General features: G+C 43.9%; 1 protein-coding gene across 3 annotated transcripts in view; it reads left to right on the top strand.

Annotated features, from left to right (window-relative positions):
• AKAP13 (A-kinase anchoring protein 13) overlaps positions 1 to 18591 on the top strand; it is a 172430-nt gene that overhangs the window by 86898 nt on the left and 66941 nt on the right. For all 3 annotated transcript variants that reach the window (XM_031555334.1, XM_031555333.1, XM_019619516.2), the window contains one exon: positions 895 to 971. In XM_031555334.1, the coding sequence (XP_031411194.1) occupies positions 895 to 971 (77 nt within the window). The remainder of the gene's footprint in view (positions 1 to 894; positions 972 to 18591) is intronic.

Raw genomic sequence — 18591 nt, 5'->3', positions numbered from 1 at the left:
CCCACCATGGCATTGCTGTGACCCCAAGCTGTTCTCCCCACGATTATGATTTCCGCTTCTTCTCTAATAAATGGGACTCTCAGAAACTTGTGTCATTTCTGAGAGTCTATCCGTAGGAGTACTCAAACTCACTGCAATGAAATTATACCAACTTGAGTTAATAATACTGGGTTTGTTTGTCAGTAGTGCCTTGCACTACTAAGACCCCAAATAATGAGTCTGTTGGACAAACTGCTTTGCAGACAGAAATGCTGTCATTGAAACATCTTTGGTTTTGTGTTCATTCTTCATCTTCACGTGTGTTATGAGAAGAGCTCTTGGCTTGGGGGAGAGAGGTTTCTACAGCTTTGATGTTAATGCCAGGGAAATGTTAATGCCTGGTCCCCCATCTTAACCAGCATCTTTAAGGCAGAGCTGAATTTCTGAAGCTTGTGGTTTATCAGCACTGAAAAAATCAACGGAGAAGGCAAGGCTTGTTTCTTGCAATCTCTTCAGGCTATGGTAAGAGGAAAAACAGCAAAAAAAACTTCAATTCTTTTACTGGAGGGATGGGAGCCAAGTGAATACATGGGGAAAGACACGTGGATGTGCTCAGCCTCACCTAGAGCCTCCAGGGACTTCTCAGCGGGCTTCTCCCCATGCTTGTGCTCTTCTCAGTGTTTCCTTCAGCCCAGACACGACAGTTGTTAAAACTAATAACAAACAAGCAGCAAAGTCAGGAATGAAACCAGATGTTGGGACTGAGATGGACTTGTTGAAGGGGTTTGGGTTTTTTGTTGTTGGTTCTTTTTTTCTTTTTTTTTTTTTGAGGCTGGTTTGAATAAGCAGAAGAATCTCAGCTGTGCTGAAAGGAGTTTGTTTTAAATTGCCTGTGCAAACCCTCTGTTTTCACAGGGAAGTTGAAAATGAAAACTGAAGATGAGGTGGATTTTATGAAGGACCCCAGAGAGAGCGCAGCGCGCGAGGAAGCGGTGAGTGTCATTTGTGCATTTTCACCTTCTGTTTCTTATGTGCCTTTTAAAGAAATGCTGCAGATGGTCACCAAAGCTTTGGTTTCCTTCTGCAGCCTTTGCAGGGCTGAACATCGTCAGTCGTTGTCACGTTTTTTTTCAGCCTTTTAAAAATAGCCTGGGCTTTTTTAGCTCTTTTGTACTTAGCACGCTCTGGGTTGAGCCACATGGAGGTTGTTCCAGTCTGAGGAGTGCAGATTGGCCCCAAAGGTTCCTCATGAGACAGTGCTGGATGAACAGAGTTACGTTCTGAATAGAAGATATACAGAGAGGAGGGAAAGCCCCGGATCCTTCGCATAGGAGAAATGATAGCAAAAGGTTGTGTTGGAGATCCAAAATGAGTTGTGTACTTTTCACCGTTTCCCCTGGCCCCTCTGCTTTGCAATAATAATGTAAATACTGGGCTTGACAGGAATGTGATTTTGGTTTAAAAAGCCCCTACTGTGCGTTCTGCTTTATCGAGAGCTGAGTTTTTGGTCTCACCTTTCTTAGCTGCGTGCGCATTCGTTTCTACATTTTATATGTAGCTTCTTGTTCCTGAAGAAAAGTATTTTGTAAATGCTGAATTGCTCCCAAGCCTGTGTTCTTGCATGTTGCTGCTGAGCAGCTGTGTTTGTGTGTCAGCCTGCAATGATGAAGCTGTTAAAAGGAAAAAAAAAAAAGCACTGCGAAGATGAGTTAACACTGCAGGGTGGAGCACCAAAAACTTTGCTCATCCCGCAGTAAAGCTCTTTAGGCAGCAGCACAGTCTTGCCATAGCTTGTAATAAAATCAGGTTTATTTTGTTTTTAACAAGTTAAGGCTTTATTTCTGTAGCTGTTTGCTCAGCGAGTTAGCCAGGGAGTAGAACTAATGGCTTTTCGAGGTAACATTTGTGTGTCTGATATGATTAATGGAATGCATGAGGGTAAAGATGCTGATGTTGTTTTACTGACCCTTTATTAGAGATATCGTGACTAATACTCAGGTACCTGGTAGTACTCTGAGACATATTTAGAAGGTGCAAATTAGAACCAGGGAATGCTCCCCGCATTTCATTTCAAGCCTCTGAAAGAAGAAGGAAAAGGGAAGAAACACAGAGTTTGGTTTCCATTTTGCATGTTTGACAGGCAATGGGAATTTTTTGTGCGTTCTTTCTTCTCTTCTTCCCCCCCCCTCCTCCACCGCTCCCGCCCCATCAAACACCTCTTTAGAAATCTGGCTTTTCTGGTGCAGGAATGGGAGTGTCAGGGGAATGGAAAGTTTGCTGCAGGACTGACACGGTTTCCTGTTGCTAAGTTCGACAGAAACAAAATAACAACTGCACTATATTAAGGCTGCTTGAAAAAAAAAAAAAAAGAAAGAAAATGGGTGGAAGGCTTATAAATAGAGCTTAATTCACACATGTAGGTTGAGCAGGGAGCGGAGCAGTGAAAGCAGGCGTGAAACGCGCCTCTCCTGCCCCATCCTGCCTCTGCTTTATTTAGTGCTGACTCTTTTGTAGCCAGAAGTCTTTCAGGTGCTCATTGCCTTCTCATTACCGGGCCATTTTGTGGTTAGTAAAAGTGGTTTTCTGGACGTGTTGCAAATAGAAACGCTGCTTGCAGCTGCAGGTATTCAGCAGCCTTCCCCCTGCTTGCAGGAACTTGGGATAAGTTGCTGGGAAGTGCGTTAACCCTTGGATTGTGAGGGAGAGTTTTGCACCATGTTGTTTGTGAGGTGATGTGGACAGCTGTTTGTACACACGGGCTGTCCAAAGCTATCAGAATCTAACAGGTGAAACTTTGTACGTTGGAATCGGGCTGAATAACAAGAAGATAAAACATAATGGAAAAGAAGAGGGAAAATTCCTTCTTGTGTGTTGGTTTCTGGAAGCGTAGCGTTGTCTGGGTTCTTGATGCCAAGAAGCGTGCTCCAGTGTTACAAATATAAGATACACATGCTTTCCCTGCAGTCTTTTCAGAAGGCTTTGCTTGAGAGAGTTTCTTGTGCATGTCATGGAAAAGCTGCAGCTGAAAACTGTTTAGGAAAATAATGGTTTGTACGGTTGTAAACATTGAGAAGGAAATAATGGAAAAATATTTTTTCCAATTAAAACGGGCTTTTAAAGTGTCTGTTTCTTAAATCTCCAGAATGTTTTCTCAGCGGCTGTATTTATTCAGCTATAGAAACTGTACAACAAATTTGCACGTTCCCCTTGTGCTGGGCAGGAGGTGCAGTCAGATCCCAGTGCTCCTCACCGGGCGGCTCTGCTGGGAGCTCAGGGGGGCTGGGCAGCAGCTTGATGGGATCTATTAAAATCAGGCTTTAGCATTTTGTACACTGAATGACTTCAGAATCTTAACTTTTAAGGGGAAAACTGATTTGGCTTTTGTATGCTGCGATACTAGAAGTAATTGAGAATTGGATCCTGGTGGCTGCAATGGTATGAAAGTAAAGCGAGGTGGGTTGAGCTGTATCCTGCTATCCTTTTCTTCTTGTGCTGCTCACTGATATCAGTTTTAATTCATTCGTTGCTGAATCTTTGTCTTCATGCAGCAGCATGAATAATGTTGCACTTTGGGGTTCATCTGGGTTCCTTTTCCTTTGTCTGAGCCTGTGGCTGAAAAACTAGCTGGAAGAGCACAAAAACACAATGAACTGGGGAACGGTCCTCTCTTGTATTGATTGCAGTACATGGATCCTATTAACTTTAATGTTTCCTACCTTCACCACATGAGTTAGTTTTGAAATGAACATCTGTATTTTTTCAGAAGTTGCAGCTGACCAGATAAACATGTCCTTGCAAAATGTTTTTGTGTGGCACAAAGCTTGATCTGCACTCCCAGATATCTGCTCATCCAAGTACTGCTGTAATAGAGCAGCTTTCTGTGGAGAGCTTGCAATATTTCAGTCATGGTTTGGAAGAGTGAAGTGTGTTTATAAGGCTTTTAGATGACATCAGGTTGGGAGGGGTTGCAAGCACTGGGGAGAGTAGAGTTAGAGTTCTTTGTGACCTTGAACAACCAGAGGGTACATCCAGATAAGAGATGAAGAAAGATACAAAGTGTGCAGAGAAGAAATCAAAGTACTTGTTTTACTAAGTCAGGATTGCTGGAGAGTGATGAATAGAAAATGACCAAGGATTTTTAGGGGGCTGCAAATTAAGTGTAGACTATCAGTGAGATGCTATTGCAAAAGAGACGGATCCTGTTTTGGGCTTCTCCAAAGGAGTGTCATCCTAAGACACAGGAGGTGACTTACTCATGTGCGGCACTTTGCAGGCCACATCAGTGTCATCCAATCCAGTTTTGTGTCTTGCTCCAAGGAAGACGCAGACGTTCTGGAAAGTGTCCAGAAAGAAGATTGAGAAACGTGAGAAGAGCTTGAAAGAACTCACTTTGTTCGGTGTAACTAAAAGAAAACTGTTGTGCAATCTAACAGACTTCCAACGTGTGAGCTGCTTTCCACGGCAGCTTAATTTACTGATTTGCTAATTTGCCAGAATTACTGAGGCTGGATATTGGGAAAACTTCCTGTGATCATCATGAAACTGTTGCAAGATTACCCAGGGAGGATAAGAAACCTTTTCTGTAAGTGGTTATGGATAAGACAGATGACCTTCGTTGAGGCAGAGCCCAGGTCCATCGTTGTCCATTCCTTTTGATTTGTAGGACCTTAGGTTTTGGGGGCAGTTTTTATAATTTTTCCCCTTTCTTTCATGCAAGGTTCCTGTATGCTTCACCTGCATGCACTGGAGGTAGGAAGAGAGCAAGAGATGGACTGGGTGGCAAAGGACTTGGAGGTGACAGATTCGTGCAGTGGGGTAGGAATAAGGATGGACATTAAGCATGAAGAATCCTGAGGTCTGGCCTTCCCCTTGCTGTAGTCTTACTTATCCCCCATCCCTGGTATCAGCAGAGAAGCGAGGACAATCACAGCTGAGGTGTTGAATGGGGTCACCCCCTCTAGTGGCTGCTGCTCAGAGAGGAGTGCTGGAGTCAAGCAGTAGAGAGATGCTCAAAAATGGTGAAACTTGTCATTTAGTTTCTGCAGGATCTGCTTAGGATTTATTCACCAAAATTCAGGTTGTCTGTGCGCACTGAAGCCGGTTTGCTTTGTGTGCATTTGTACGTCTGCCTATATTGATACATCTGTCCATACCATGTGATGGTCTGCAGCTGCATGGTTGCAAGCTCCTGCATCCCAAAGGCTGTGCAGAACAGCACAGGAAGGCTCCCAACAGCATGGGGAACTGCAGACCAAGTGGCTGGAGTGCTGGAAACAAATCAAAGCAGGGTGCCGTGGTGGAAAGTGCAGCCCTAACAATAAGCTGTGGCCTAGCCCTCCTCTTCAACATCACTTGTGTAACTCTCTCTTTGTAAATATTGTACTGTAACTAGAGTAAACATGGGAAAAAGAAAAAAAAAAACAGCCAAAAAGGAGCCTGCCCGAGGCCTGGCATTAGTGCTAGATGGTGACACAAATGCATCGGCCAGGGCTTTGGGTTGATCATCTGCAGGGCCCTGCCTCACACCCACTGGCATCCTGCGGATGTCCCTGAGGGCTCAAGAGGGCTGGGAGGAATTTCTATCATATGCTTACCCCTGTGTTTGTTCATCGATTTGCAGAGTAACCCAGCTGGTGCTGTGGGCTGCTTCTGGTGGGACACTCTGTGCATTGCTGCATAAGCTGTTGAACACTATAGCATGTGTTATGTAGAGTTAGAAAAAAAAGCAGGGGAAAAAAAGCAATTCAAACAAGCCTGGGATTGCTGTTGGCCTTTACTATTGCTTGTGGTTTGAAATCTGCAGCAGGAAGGCTTTTATGCAACTACAGTGGCTGTGATTTTGTCCTTTACTTAATTTCACTGAGAGCTGCAGTTCTGATTCCTTTTTGTCCTAAGTTCTGCTAATCCTCAGCTCACGGCAGCCTTTTCCAAGTTCAGGCACAGGATTCATGGATGGTAGTGAGAGAAGCAGGAAGACAGACAAGTAAAGTCTGCAACTTGATGCAAAGATGCTGCTTGCAGCAAGCAGAATGGGGCAGATGAATGGGGCTCTTTTGTGAGCCACATGGAGGTCGTTGGTGAGTTATTTCTCATCCCCTACACCTTCCCCTTCAGTCACTGCAGTCTCCATTATCTCCCAGGTTTGAAAAACACAGAGCTAAATGATTTCTCCCATAGAAAATCCTGGTTTTGGAGCATTCCTTTTTTTTATGCAGCCATGAAAGTATGGTTACATATAATAATGGATGTATAAGAGTCTGTGGCAAAGCAGTGTTGGCAGTGAGTGTTGTACCTTGAGGAGGAAAATACCGCTCTGTTTTCAAATGGTTCAATCTCCTGTATCACATGGATTCTTTTATTTGTGTTTGAAATCCCTTAAAGTTTTGTGGTGTAACTGTTGTATGGTAGACATGGTTACCACACACTAAATTCCTAGACTAAATATAGAGGAAATTAAGATGATAACATGGGAGACCAAACATGGACTGCATTATTATGATGGGTATTCTGGTGCATCGCATCACTTTCAGGAATGAAAAGAGATATTTTTTTAAGTAACGTACTGCAGGAAAGGATGAGCTCTCTGTTGCTTGAAGTTTCCATCGAGAACTGGATATCCTATGGAGTGATAAGCTACTGAAGAAATGTTGAGTTACACTGAGTTACCTGGAGGTTTGGACGGGCTGGATGCTTGCATGTTGTCTCCTGTCTTAGAAGATGAAGCCCAGCAGTGTGATCAGAGAGCACTCACAGGGACACAGCTGAAGGACTGCAGGCCCCAGTTTCCAGGCATGGCATTTTTGACTTAGTCTTTCAGCAAAGATGAAAAGAATGGTGTGAAGAAGAAGAAAAGGGTAAAGAACAAATAAGAGAGGATTGTATTCAAAGCTAGAGCACTGATCAGAAAGAATACTTCTTCTGTTTAAGTATTTCCACTCACACAGTGTGAATTGTTATGAAAACATATTTGGCATTTTACCCAGTACTGTTAAAACTCTCTCCATGGAAACATGAAGCAGAAGGCATTTTGCCTTGCAGGAGGTGCACAGATTCCCCTTTCTGTTATCGTTTTCGGTCCTTTTTTCCCCACCCTTTTTAGGTGGGTCAATCTTCCCTACTATTCTTTTCAAGCAGAGGTGGAAATCTCAGATTCTTTTCCTCCAGCATCTCTACTGCTACTGCTTTGGATCATGTGTACATCTTGTGAGGCCCCAGATGACTCGACTGTGTCACAGGCTGCTGTTAGAACACCAGATGAAATAAAAGCCCTCAGTGATACGAAATGTTTGTCTTTCCATGCAGTGTTCTTCCTCATGTTGAGCAGATTCACTGCTTTCAGGGTTTGTCGGTGACGTTTTTCTTGCTGATTTCTGCCTCATCTACAAGCATGATCTGCATGTAGTCTGGTGCAGAGCAGCAGTGCAGTAACATTTGGCCTTGTGTTAATGGTGGAGTTTTCAGCTTAGGACTGCAAGACAAGAATAGGTGACAAATGCTGCAGTAGATCAGAATATCTTAGGTCTATATAGAGGTGCTGGTAACAAAGCCTATGACACCTGCAATGAAAGCCTTTCGCTGGCATGGAAGGGATTGGGTTTGGACTTTGTCTTTGGGAAAAGAAAAAAAAACAACATGGAGGCTGTAAGAAGCATGCAACAGAATTTGCAATGGTTTAATAAAATAAGCTTTACCAGCTATATTGGAATTAGTGGGCAGGAGCAAATTTTAAACCAGGCTTTCTTTTGCACTTAGTCTCTTCCAGCCAACAAAGTTCTTGTCCTTCATCTTCCTGTTCTGCTTTGCTTATGGATTACCTTTATACCTATATAAGCATGTATTTGATGCAACCAACTTTTTGATTTTCTCTTAAGCAGTAGTTAACTTAGCTACTCCCTCCCTTCTTGCATACTGTGTTCATCATCTTAGTGCCAGCAATGCACTCGATAAAACTGAGGGCAGTAGCTGTGCCCAGGAGGATAGTCCAGAAGGTAGGACCAATATTTCTGGGTTATCTTGTTTGCTTTCTCTTCTGTTTGTGCAGTTAAAGTTGGAGTGATTGTTACGAGCTTGTGTTTAACCTGAGTTAACACTGCTGTTATTTTGGATCTGGAAAGAACAGGTGATTGGTTTGTGACTGTGTCAGCCTAGTTAGACAATGCTTCTCCCGTGATTTATACCCTGATACCACTGCAGGCACAACAATAATAGTTTCACTTCATTTATGCACTTAGTTATGTGGAGGCACATTCTATGCGCAGAAAACACAGCACCTTTGTCAAATCATCGTGCCTCCCTGTCCTGAAGCATTCTGTGCTGCTATGGGAGCAGCAAGACAGTTTAGCAGGTACCATGGCACTACGTCTGCCCACCTCACTGACAACCAAACGTGTTCTCTCTTCCTGTACACTGGCCTTCCAGCTGGTGAGATAAGAGCAGGAACGTGAAGCCTTGCCCTCCTTAACTCATTAGTCTGAGCCCTGGTAATGAGTCTGCTTAGCATCAAGTGACATGTTTTTGTTCTGTCTGAGACTGTGCTTACCTCCATAAATCACGTGAAGATCATAATCCTAACTTACTTGACTCTGAACTTTTGCTTAGTTTCTTAACACAGCTGGATGCATTGAATGCCCAAAAGTGCTTAGGAGGGTTATTGTTTCCAAAGTACACATTCTCAAAGTCTGGAGGTGCGCTTCTCATGTTGGTTTCAATCTGAGCTCTTGTTCTTGGGAATTTAGAAATCTTTTCTGCCCTTCCAAAATGTTACCTAGCAGAGTGCAGTACTCTTACCAAAGACATGGACAAGGCTGGGTTGATAAAGTTTCCTGAAATAACAGATGTGTTTCTTGGTATTTAGTTTCACAATGTAGATATTAAGGGGAAAAAAAAAAAAAAAGGTATTAAACTCTTCTACTGTAACAGGGTGAGGAAGTGCATTCTTACCTGCTTCCACAGAGGGAGGTGGCCATGTATGTGAGGAGTGAGTAAGGAGCATCTGTGCATCTTTTTGAGCCTTTTAAGAGAATAAGAACTTGCATAATTTTCAAATATTCTCACCTCTGTTGAGCTGTTGACTGCAAAGGCTGGGGTCCCATGATATGAAAAAGGGAAGAGATGAGAGAATGATGGAGAACCAGAAACTGCAGCCTTTGTTTTGATTTGATGGGCAGTGCTGTAGCCTACAGCTGAATAAAGTCTGAGCAGTAATGCCCCAAGATCCATACTCACAGTGACTTTGGCTTTAGGGCATTTTGCAGCTTCTGATTTTAATCACTTTTTGGGGAGACTGTTGAGAGAAACCTCTAAAAGTTCATTTGTTAATAGCCAGATATTTGAGGGACAGTGTTTAATTTGTTTGTCAAGGCTTGTTTATGACTTGTTTGCTATCTCTGAGGAAGCTGAGGTTTACTTCTTGTGTCGTAAATGATGCAAAAGGCACCCAGAACAGTGTACACGAATCCTCTGTCTTTGTTATAAATCTAAGTATATAGACTAAATAAATAACTTCTTTCTGGGCTTGAAATCCTTACAGTGCACCAGACAACCAAAATTTGCGTTTTGGAGTAGCTCCTAGAATTCTTTAAAGCTGAAAGATCTCCTCTGCTCGAGAACCTGGGGCTCTTCCTCCTGCAGATAAGCGATGGTTATTTAAACTGGCTTTTCTTCTGCCTGGCCTCTTGGGCAGGAGTTGGCACAATTCAGTCAATACCCACTGGGATGTAGGAGTGTATGGCAGCAGAATGTGAGATTTTGAAGGTAAGGTTAAACAAGTACTCTCTTTAAAAGAGCAAGGGGAAAAATCTGTGCTCTCGGGATTGCCTTTCTCAGCTCTAGTAGGAAACTTAGTGTACTCGGTACACTAAGCAATGATTTTTAGAGCAACTTAAATGCTTTTTAAGTTATTTCCTTCTCTTTCCAGAAAATGGAATTTGATATAGAAGCATACTGTTTTGAGTACCAGTTTAAAAATAGGATATTTTGGTTTAGTTTAGATATTTTTTTTTTAGGTAGGCATTAGTCTCCCCAGGAAAGTACATTCTGTTTCTCTGCGTGTCTTCTTATGAGCATTGCGTGTTCCCTGACTGGTAAGCAGTGCTCTCTGGCACACAGAATACGTTTTGGCAGGTTGGCTCTTAAAATATGTGTTATCTATTTATGGAGGACATCGGCTGAGGTCTGGATCCCATACTGAAAGAGCAGGAGGGAGGCAGGAAAGATCTGGGGTTAACTGTGGAACGCTGCTAGAAATGGAGGGGCAGCCAAAGAGATGGGCAGCAGGGCGTGCTGCAGTGAGGGTTTGCTTGCTGGTACAGGACAGCAAGCATCCACAGCAATGAAGTGTCAGACCGGTGTTTAGGTGAGTAAGTGAGATTTTGTGAGTCTGAGAGCTGTTTCCTTTATCTGAGAGTGGTGACCAGGATCAGATCTGATCATCCTTCTAACTTGGAGGCATTCCGACTATTTTCCCCTGACCTCCCAGAGAGGAGAGGGAGAACAGGACACTGATTGCAGTCATTGCACAGACAAAATCAGGGAAGGAGCCCAAATAACATTTTCTTCCAGTCTTACCAAATCATCTAGCCAAAGAAAGCATGAAATAACAACAGCTCTCAAGAAAGGCTTAATACTTTGCCTGTACCAACAGATGTTTCTGTAAGCCGTTAATTTTTAGCTTGTCCCAGCTTAAATATAGTACAGAGTGAAAAGGGTCTAAAGGGTAAAATGTATTTTAGAAGAGTTTTCTCTACTTAAGAGAACTTTGTAAGCTGTTGGTGAAGCTGTAAACAAAGCTACACTAAAATATATGTTGTCTTCTAGTTTGGGTTGTGTCGTTTTGCTTGTTACTGGCTGCCTGGGCTAACAAAAGAAAATATTTTTCTTTCAGTAGCATTCAGATCTTTTTGCTGGGTATTTTTTCTTATGTGTCTGCATTAAATAAGCCCATTTAACAAAACATGATCCTCTTATAAACATGGAATAATGACAGTATCCCACATATGGCTTTCATTAATTTTTGCATGTTTTGAAGATGCTTTTTTTTCTCCTGAAGGCTGACTTCAGAAACAGAGATGAATGCTACATAATGGCCAAAACGACTAGCTGAGCAGTCAGCAATTCTAACTTGGGATAGGAGGAGCTTCTCGTTAAGGTTATTTAACCTTTTCATGTTAGGAAGGATATTTTTTCTGTACAGAACAGTGCTGTATAATCCACTCTCATCCCATTTATGATTACTGGTTTGCATCGATTGGACAGGCATCAGCTGATTATTTGCAAGCTTTCTTGCTTCTGAGTCCTGTAAACATTTTGGATTTTAGCCTGCCGAGAACTGTGGGACATCTCTCCCTTTTCTTCCCAAGAAAGCAAACCCAACCCCTTCCTTGCATTCAGTGGGAGGAGTTTCAGGTGATCTTTTACCCTGGAGCAATCTTCCCAGTTGTCTGCAGCTCCACAACCTTGGCAGCTCCTGAGATAGCCAGGCAGTAGCCATCCAGATATGTGGAATGCTGTTGTTCAACATTTTTGTCCCCACTTATTGTCCATTGGGTTAGGTTTATGGATTAGGTTTTGGGTTTTGGATCCATTATTCCACTTAGGAATTATACCTGCAACAACAAACACTGCTTCGAAGGCATCTTTGCAAAGCAGATAGAAGAGATGCGGGGTATGTTAGTTTATAACCCAAGAAATAAATATTATAGCATTTTTTTGTGAATGATGTCAGCAGTTGAGAAAATTCCACTCTAATGGCTATGTTTCAACAAACCTAGCTGTTAATTAAACCTATGTTTTATGCCCTGAAATGAGGTTACAGAGGAACACATGCAGGGTGTAGCAGTGCTTATGGCAGTGTCTGAACAGAGCAGAGAAGGCTTTCGTTCGTGAGCCTGGTGAATCCTTGCCCTTGCATACCCATCTTTAGACCAGAGAGGTAAAAGTGGTGTAAAAATTAGTAAAACAGGTTTATTTCATATGGTTAACATTCTTTCCTGGTTCTTGTGCTGTTAATACATGTTTGTTTAATATTCTTTACAGAGGACTACCAGGGAAACAGATGAAACAGTGAGCAAATTAGTACTCCTGTGGTCCTGAGGCAGACCTCCCAGGCAGGAGTTGGAACCCAAATGCCTCCTCTCAACCTTTGTGTTGGATTTTGTTTCAAGTTTCCAAACACATGGGGAGAGGGTATGAAAATATTGGTTGGACAGAAGTGTAGGTTGGAGGGTGTGCTGGTGTGCCTGTTATTGCTGGGGAGAGAGGGTCCTGGCCATGGGCAGAGCATCTCGCTTACCAGTCAGGTTGGAGCTCCTCCTTCCCACAAAGCAAACAGAAACACTGGAAGGGCAAAACAAGTCCCACAGTGTCCTCTAGCCCTTGCCTGCAACAGCAGCCAAGTTGAAAAACTGACCTGGAAATATGGTGGGTGCCTTTATATCAAGCGTTGCTTTCCCTTCCAGATTGCAGATTGTCAAGTTACAAGATGGAAGAAAAGATAACTTTTTCCTTTTTGACAGAGGGCCCGGCCAGGACAGTACAGGGGTCGTGTGGGCTTCCTAGGGTGGCTGAATCCCAGCAACTTCAATTAAAAGGAAAAAAGAAAAAGGGAGGGAAGCTGAATCATTTTCTGGCATGATTCATTCATTTGAATGACCTTCACTACTTCTCAATTGGATTACAGTGGAAGCATGAAAGAATGGTAAAACTTGAATAATTTCCTCAGCTAAAGATGTGTCACTTTTATATTGTCTGTTAATTTTACTCCTTGATGCTGTACGTCACTCACTTTGGGCTTTATCCGCCAATTCATCTATGCAATCTGCTATCCTGCCCCTGTTTTTTAGCTCTCTTTTGATAGAAGCATCCCTTGACCTATCCTTGACCTGATCTCATTAGGGTGAGGCTCAGGCAGTGCTGCCTGCCCCTGTATATATTATTATGATATAAAGGAACATAGTTTTTCTTGTGTGTCAGTCCATATCAAAGATTTATCCCAGTGATGTCAAAATATGCTTTTTTTGTTATGCATGGTATACAATTGAAGAATTCCTTTTCAATTCGTCAGCTTTATAGGTAATGAAACATCCTCATCTTTCCTGCATTTGAGACAAATTAACTCCCCTACAGGATGAGTTACTGGGCATTGCTTGTTTGGGTACCACGTGGATTGCGCAGCCCTTGAAGTATTTAGGGGATGCTATGTACAAACCAATTTCAAGTGACTCATGTAATGCTTACAGTAGCTTGAAAACCCCTATAAATACAATTTCCTACTTTAAATCTGTTTATTTACACCATTATCTTTCCAGATCCCAGAGGTTGGGATCACCAGAACCTGCACTGCTCCCAGAGCTACTAAAATGGTCAATAATCACATTCCACGTGGGGATCAAATCCTGTTTTAACTCTTCCGTTATTTGTTTTCTTTCAGCTGCCTTTCAGTAGGAGTTGCAGGGATTGAGCCCCTGAGCCACACATTCTCATTTTGGAGAGAGTTTGTCAATGGTGGGCCACGTGCAGGGCTACTAGGATGGCAGCAAAGATAATTTCTCATTGTGAGAATATACGATTTGCACGTTGGAAACGAAAAACATGAAGTGAAATTGAAGCTGAGCTAACACTATCTGACATTGTCCAAGCTCCTACAGCACTTCAGCCAGCCATCCCCATTTGCAGTTATTTTTGGTAAAGGCAGAACTGTATGTTGCAGACTGATGTAAGATCAGCTGAGAGGTTGCTAATCTCGTGTGTGGGATGTGTTTTTCCTGTAACCATTTGGGAGCAATAAGATGGGCAGTTTGCTTCCTCTGAAAGGATGTTCAGGCATGCTCCATGGCAGACAAAAGCCTCGGCGTTTTTCTGAAGGTTATTTGCACAATAGAAATTCCTGACAAATGTACAGCAAGCCTCTGAGAAATGCTAGAAAAGTGAAGGTCAGGAAATGGCAGAAGGTCTCTCAAGGTGTTTTTGTGTTTTCTCAAACCATGCGTTCCGTGTATCCATATGTCTGACAGCTTTCCAAGTCCTCCTCATTCCTTCTTTGTGGCTCTTCAACTTTATTAGGCAGCTATGTCTCTGAGCTGGAACGCAGGCTGTGGCTGTACGAGGCTCTGGATGCAGGATTCAGCTCAGTTGTGTCTCCCGAAGTACAGGGTGGCTCTGCAAGGAGATGTCCTTCTCCAGACCTTGGAGTGAAGATCTGAATGATTTAAATGGGGATACAGGAGAGCTGGGGATGCCCAGACTGGAAATTCAGATTTGTTTTGATGCTGCAGAAGATTTGCTCCATGGATTAAGTTGGGCTACAGCAGCACAGTGCTTGTCATGGACAGGATCCACGTGACAGTCTGTGGGGGACCATCCTCACCCCTCTCCCTGCCACGTCTTTCTTTTGGATTCATAGGCGAATCCGGCATCACAGCCATCCTTTTGGGGCTGCCCACTTAAGAGGATGCTGCTCAGCTGGGCACAGGTGGGTCTTGCCACATCCATAGGGGTACACCCTAGCCCAAGATATGATGCAGATGGACAGGCTGGGCTGGAAGGGGTCAATCTCAACCCTCTTCTGTATCTTGCAATCCTCTTGCAAGAATGAGAAATGCTTTCTTTCGCTTAACCTTTACTAAGGGGTGCAGCATGGATGCCTGCTGGTGCTCAGCCTCTGCCTCTTCGCCTCCAAACCCTGTGCTGGAGCATTTGCCTGGGTTTGTGCTCTGCAGTGCTGACCTGCCTCCCAGACACGCAGGATGTGCTTTCCCATCCAGTCTGGATGCACTCCTCTTACATGCTTTGCAGTATTAGAGTGCAGATTTCTTTTGCCTTATTTAGTTTTGGGGAAAAAAAGGAAGCTGTTTTGTCTCTCCTGGCAAGGCCAGAAACGTAGAATTTTTAAATAACTTTCCAAAAAGCTGATTTCTTTGAAGAAAAGAGCAGTTTGAATTGTAATTATTCTCTTTTGCTGTCTGACAAATTTATTATCTCCTGCATCTTGTGCCCAATAGTGGGTTTTGACTTGCTTAAGAGAGGGAGAATTCTTTCATGTGCGGCTCCGTTAGTTCCTATCAGAGCCACGGTTTAAAATGTTAATGCTCCTCAGTATTTCTGCAGATTGCATCATTTTCAGTGTTTCATAACTATATGGCAAAAGTAATTTGAAACAGATAACAATAGTGCTGTCTGTTCTAGAATAACCATGATTTCCTTGTCATTAAGAGATCTGTTAGCGGGGAGAGGAGGAGAAGTTTTATCTGGATGAGTTACAGATCATATGGTGCAACTGAGCGCTTGCTTTTTCTTTTTTTTTTTCCTTCCCTTGAAATTCACAACACTGGACTTTGGTTTGGATATGAAACGATTGGATAGTTTCAAACTCCTGTCTGCACCGAGCAGCTCAGTGCTTCCAGATGGTTTCAATAAGCATCCCAGAAGTGTCGCATCAGCAGCCGATGGCCCGGGCTGCGCGCGTCTCCTCTCCATTTTGAGTCACTTGCAGGAAGGGAAAGCAGAAGACAAAATTATTCACTTGATGGAGTTGTTTTTTTTTTTTCATCCTTATCCTCTGTTTGTCTTGTGCATTTTGTTTCTGAGCCTGAATGCGGCGTTATGTTTAAACGTGCACGTGGCATTCAGAGGATTGCTTTAAACAGATGGGCAGAAGGGGCTGGAAGCCTTTGTTGTGCTCTGTCTGGGCTGAGCCTGCGTTCTGCATCTCCTCTGCGTGCCTGTGTGTCCACAGGGCTGTGTGCAGGGCAGGATTTCTACCCTGAAACAATGCAGCAAAAGCCCCACCTAACATGGGAAGGGAGTGATGGCCTCCCAAGTGGGAGTATGTCTGGCCCATTATCTGCTGTTTGTTTATATTATGATGTGGGGTTTTTGTGTGCTTTTTTCTTTTTCTTTTCCTCCCCCCAGCAGTCCAAGATGGGTGGAAATTAAGATGAGATGAACTTCGGGTGCTTGCAGTCGTCACTGGCCTCCTGATCTTGGCTGTGAGTCAGGAACATAACCACAGAAAAAAACTCTTGGAACAAATTAGGGATTTGGAAGCTTAAAATTGAGAAGAGAGGGGAGAGACAGGGATTTTTCTTACAGGTTTATTTGTTTTCTGTTGATCATTTCACTTTGTGGCTGAAAGCACAGAGCATCCAAGTGGATCAGTTGGCATTAGCTTCCTGATCCGCGCTAGATCAAAGCACGGTACTTGTGGAGGATGGCAGGTCTTCCTGAGTCACAGGCAGGGCACAGACACAAGTCCTGGGAGTCACCTGGCCAGCCCTTTCAACCTGCCTGCAATGTGCACCTGAAGTTTCTGCTCCCTGCTGCCCCATGGCAGTGTATGCTGGGTTACCTGTGGCTTTCAACCATACAAAGATGCTCCTGCCTAGCTTAGAAAAACTGTCCTCCTCTTCTTGATTTCCTGCTGTGAAGGTTGCACATCTCCCAGTTCATCTCTCCACCTCCTTTGGCCACAGACATTTCTCATTTCTCCTTACCTTTGGGAAGGGGGAGTGAGTGTGTGTGCAGCCACAAACGACATGGGGGTGGTGCAGCTAAGAGCTGACCTATCTCACATCTCCTGAAATATGCACCAGTCGTAATGCTCAGTGGCAATCTCCCAGTTGTGAGAGAGGCCCTGTGATTAAAGGTGAAGTGCATTAAAGTGAAGCACAGAGCTGTGAAGTTGTCCCTTGGGTGAATCTTGACCAGTGGATGAGAAGCCTTACATGCCAACAGAGTGATGTGAAAATAAAGTTAAACTGCTGTATTGGTTAAAAAATATATATGGGTGCTACATAACAAACAGTAGAGCATCATTAAGGCATGGTGACTGCTGCAGATTCCTTTACCTGACCTGAATTCACACGCTTTGTTTATAGGTTCCTGTCTTGTAAATTTAGATTTGAGGAAATCCCAGCCTTTTATGGTAGTGTTTGAGGGGCTGGAATGCTGTCACAGCCATTTCTGATTCCTCATCTTGATGGGCACGTGATTACTGGGATTCATTACATGTAGAGAAAACCAGTGACTCCAGAAAGTCCCCAGAGCACTACCACATTTTGTGTATGTCCTAATACTGAAAGCAGAAGCTTTGTTTGTTACTGGGAAGAACAGAGTCATTGGCTGAGCTCTCGCGCTGGGGATGTTGGAGCAGGGGAGACCTAAGAGGAGATCCTTCCAGTTGGCTGTGGGCTGGGGACATGAAGCTTTGGGTTGTGAGGGTGAGCCTGCAGCCTCGTGAGAGCGGGGTGGGATGCCTTGCAGTGACTAGGTAAGAGCCACGTGCCGGGAGGAGGTGACACGCTGTGTCCCTGCGCTGCTTCAGCATGGAGGTCTTCCTCACATCTGTGCCAGTGCTGAGCCTGGTCACTGCACCACCGAGCAGTGAGGTAATGATGGCCCTCAGCTGGGACATCGTTATCATCCAGCGTCATTTCCTGCTGGATCCAGAGGGTAATTAGGCTTTTGCATGATCTGACTCTATAGACTGGAGGTGTCACACGCAGCGTAGCCCAAAAGAATGCCTACCGTTTCTGCAAACTCCCATTTTTCATTATTTTACCAAGGACGTGTGTGTGTGAGTCAGTCCCTGTGTAACTCACGGGCAAGCTTCAGTTTGGATGGACAGAAGAGCAGATAGCACTAGAAAGTGAGGAGCTCCAGCACGGTGGGATCTCTGGATTTAGGTCTGCTTTGGAAGAGTTTTCTTGCATTCATGTGCTGCAAACTCATTCTGATCCGCAGTGGAAGCGTCCACCAGCTGTTGGTTAGGATGGCTTTTAGAGATCTGCAATTAAATGTTGGTTTGATAGCAGTGGTTCCAACATCTGCGTCTCCTGCTTTGCAACATAAGTTGAACAATCCCTCTGTTTCCAGCTTTCTCCCCAAACCAAAGCAGCAAGTTTCCTCAGTGCAAACTCCTGCACTCTGATCCAACCCGAGCCCCCTCCTTTCCCTTTTTCTTCTCTTTTTCTATTTTTTTTTTTTTAAACCGCCCCCGTTCTCTTTTCAATCAGTGAATGAGAGAATGTCTAAAGCCAGGGAAGGATGGAAACATTTTCTCCTTGGTGAGGTCAGGGTGGGGTGGAAAGCAGAGGGGGCTGCGAGGGGGCAGTTTGAAAACAGGAAACCATGTGGCAGCATGCATGCAGGGCCCAGCTGATGTGAATGAGCTATTGAGAGGGGAGAGACTTGCTGCCTAGCCCAGCGCTAGAAAAACTGAGAAACCCTGTGTGTTTGCCCTTTTTTTTTTTCCTCAAAGGAAAAAAAGCTCTGCTTCTCAGAATAAAAGAGATAAACTTATATTTTCCTCAGTAAGAGTTACTGAAATCTTTTGCTTTTTTTTTTTGGGGGGGGGGGGTAACACTGATTGAATCATAAGTTTCCATCCTCATTTTGGGGAAGCGCTGAGACTGAATTTGTCTGTCTGTCTGTCATCTACCTGGCCCCAGGGCAGGGGGAAACACAGCTGTCCTCCCTCTCCTCGCCTCTCCCAAAACGCGTCCCTTCAATTCTCCATCTTTGCATCGAGCAAACACGCTGAGAGCCTGAAGCAGGAGGCGCAAGGAGCTGCTGATGGAAAGCTGCTGCTTTTTCTTCCTCCACTCCCATCTTTTTTTT

The sequence above is a fragment of the Meleagris gallopavo genome, chromosome 12 (genome assembly GCF_000146605.3).
Source record: "Meleagris gallopavo isolate NT-WF06-2002-E0010 breed Aviagen turkey brand Nicholas breeding stock chromosome 12, Turkey_5.1, whole genome shotgun sequence".
Taxonomy (NCBI): domain Eukaryota; kingdom Metazoa; phylum Chordata; class Aves; order Galliformes; family Phasianidae; genus Meleagris; species Meleagris gallopavo.
Note: the sequence above shows the minus strand (reverse complement) of the source record. Positions and strands in the feature narration are given on the sequence as shown.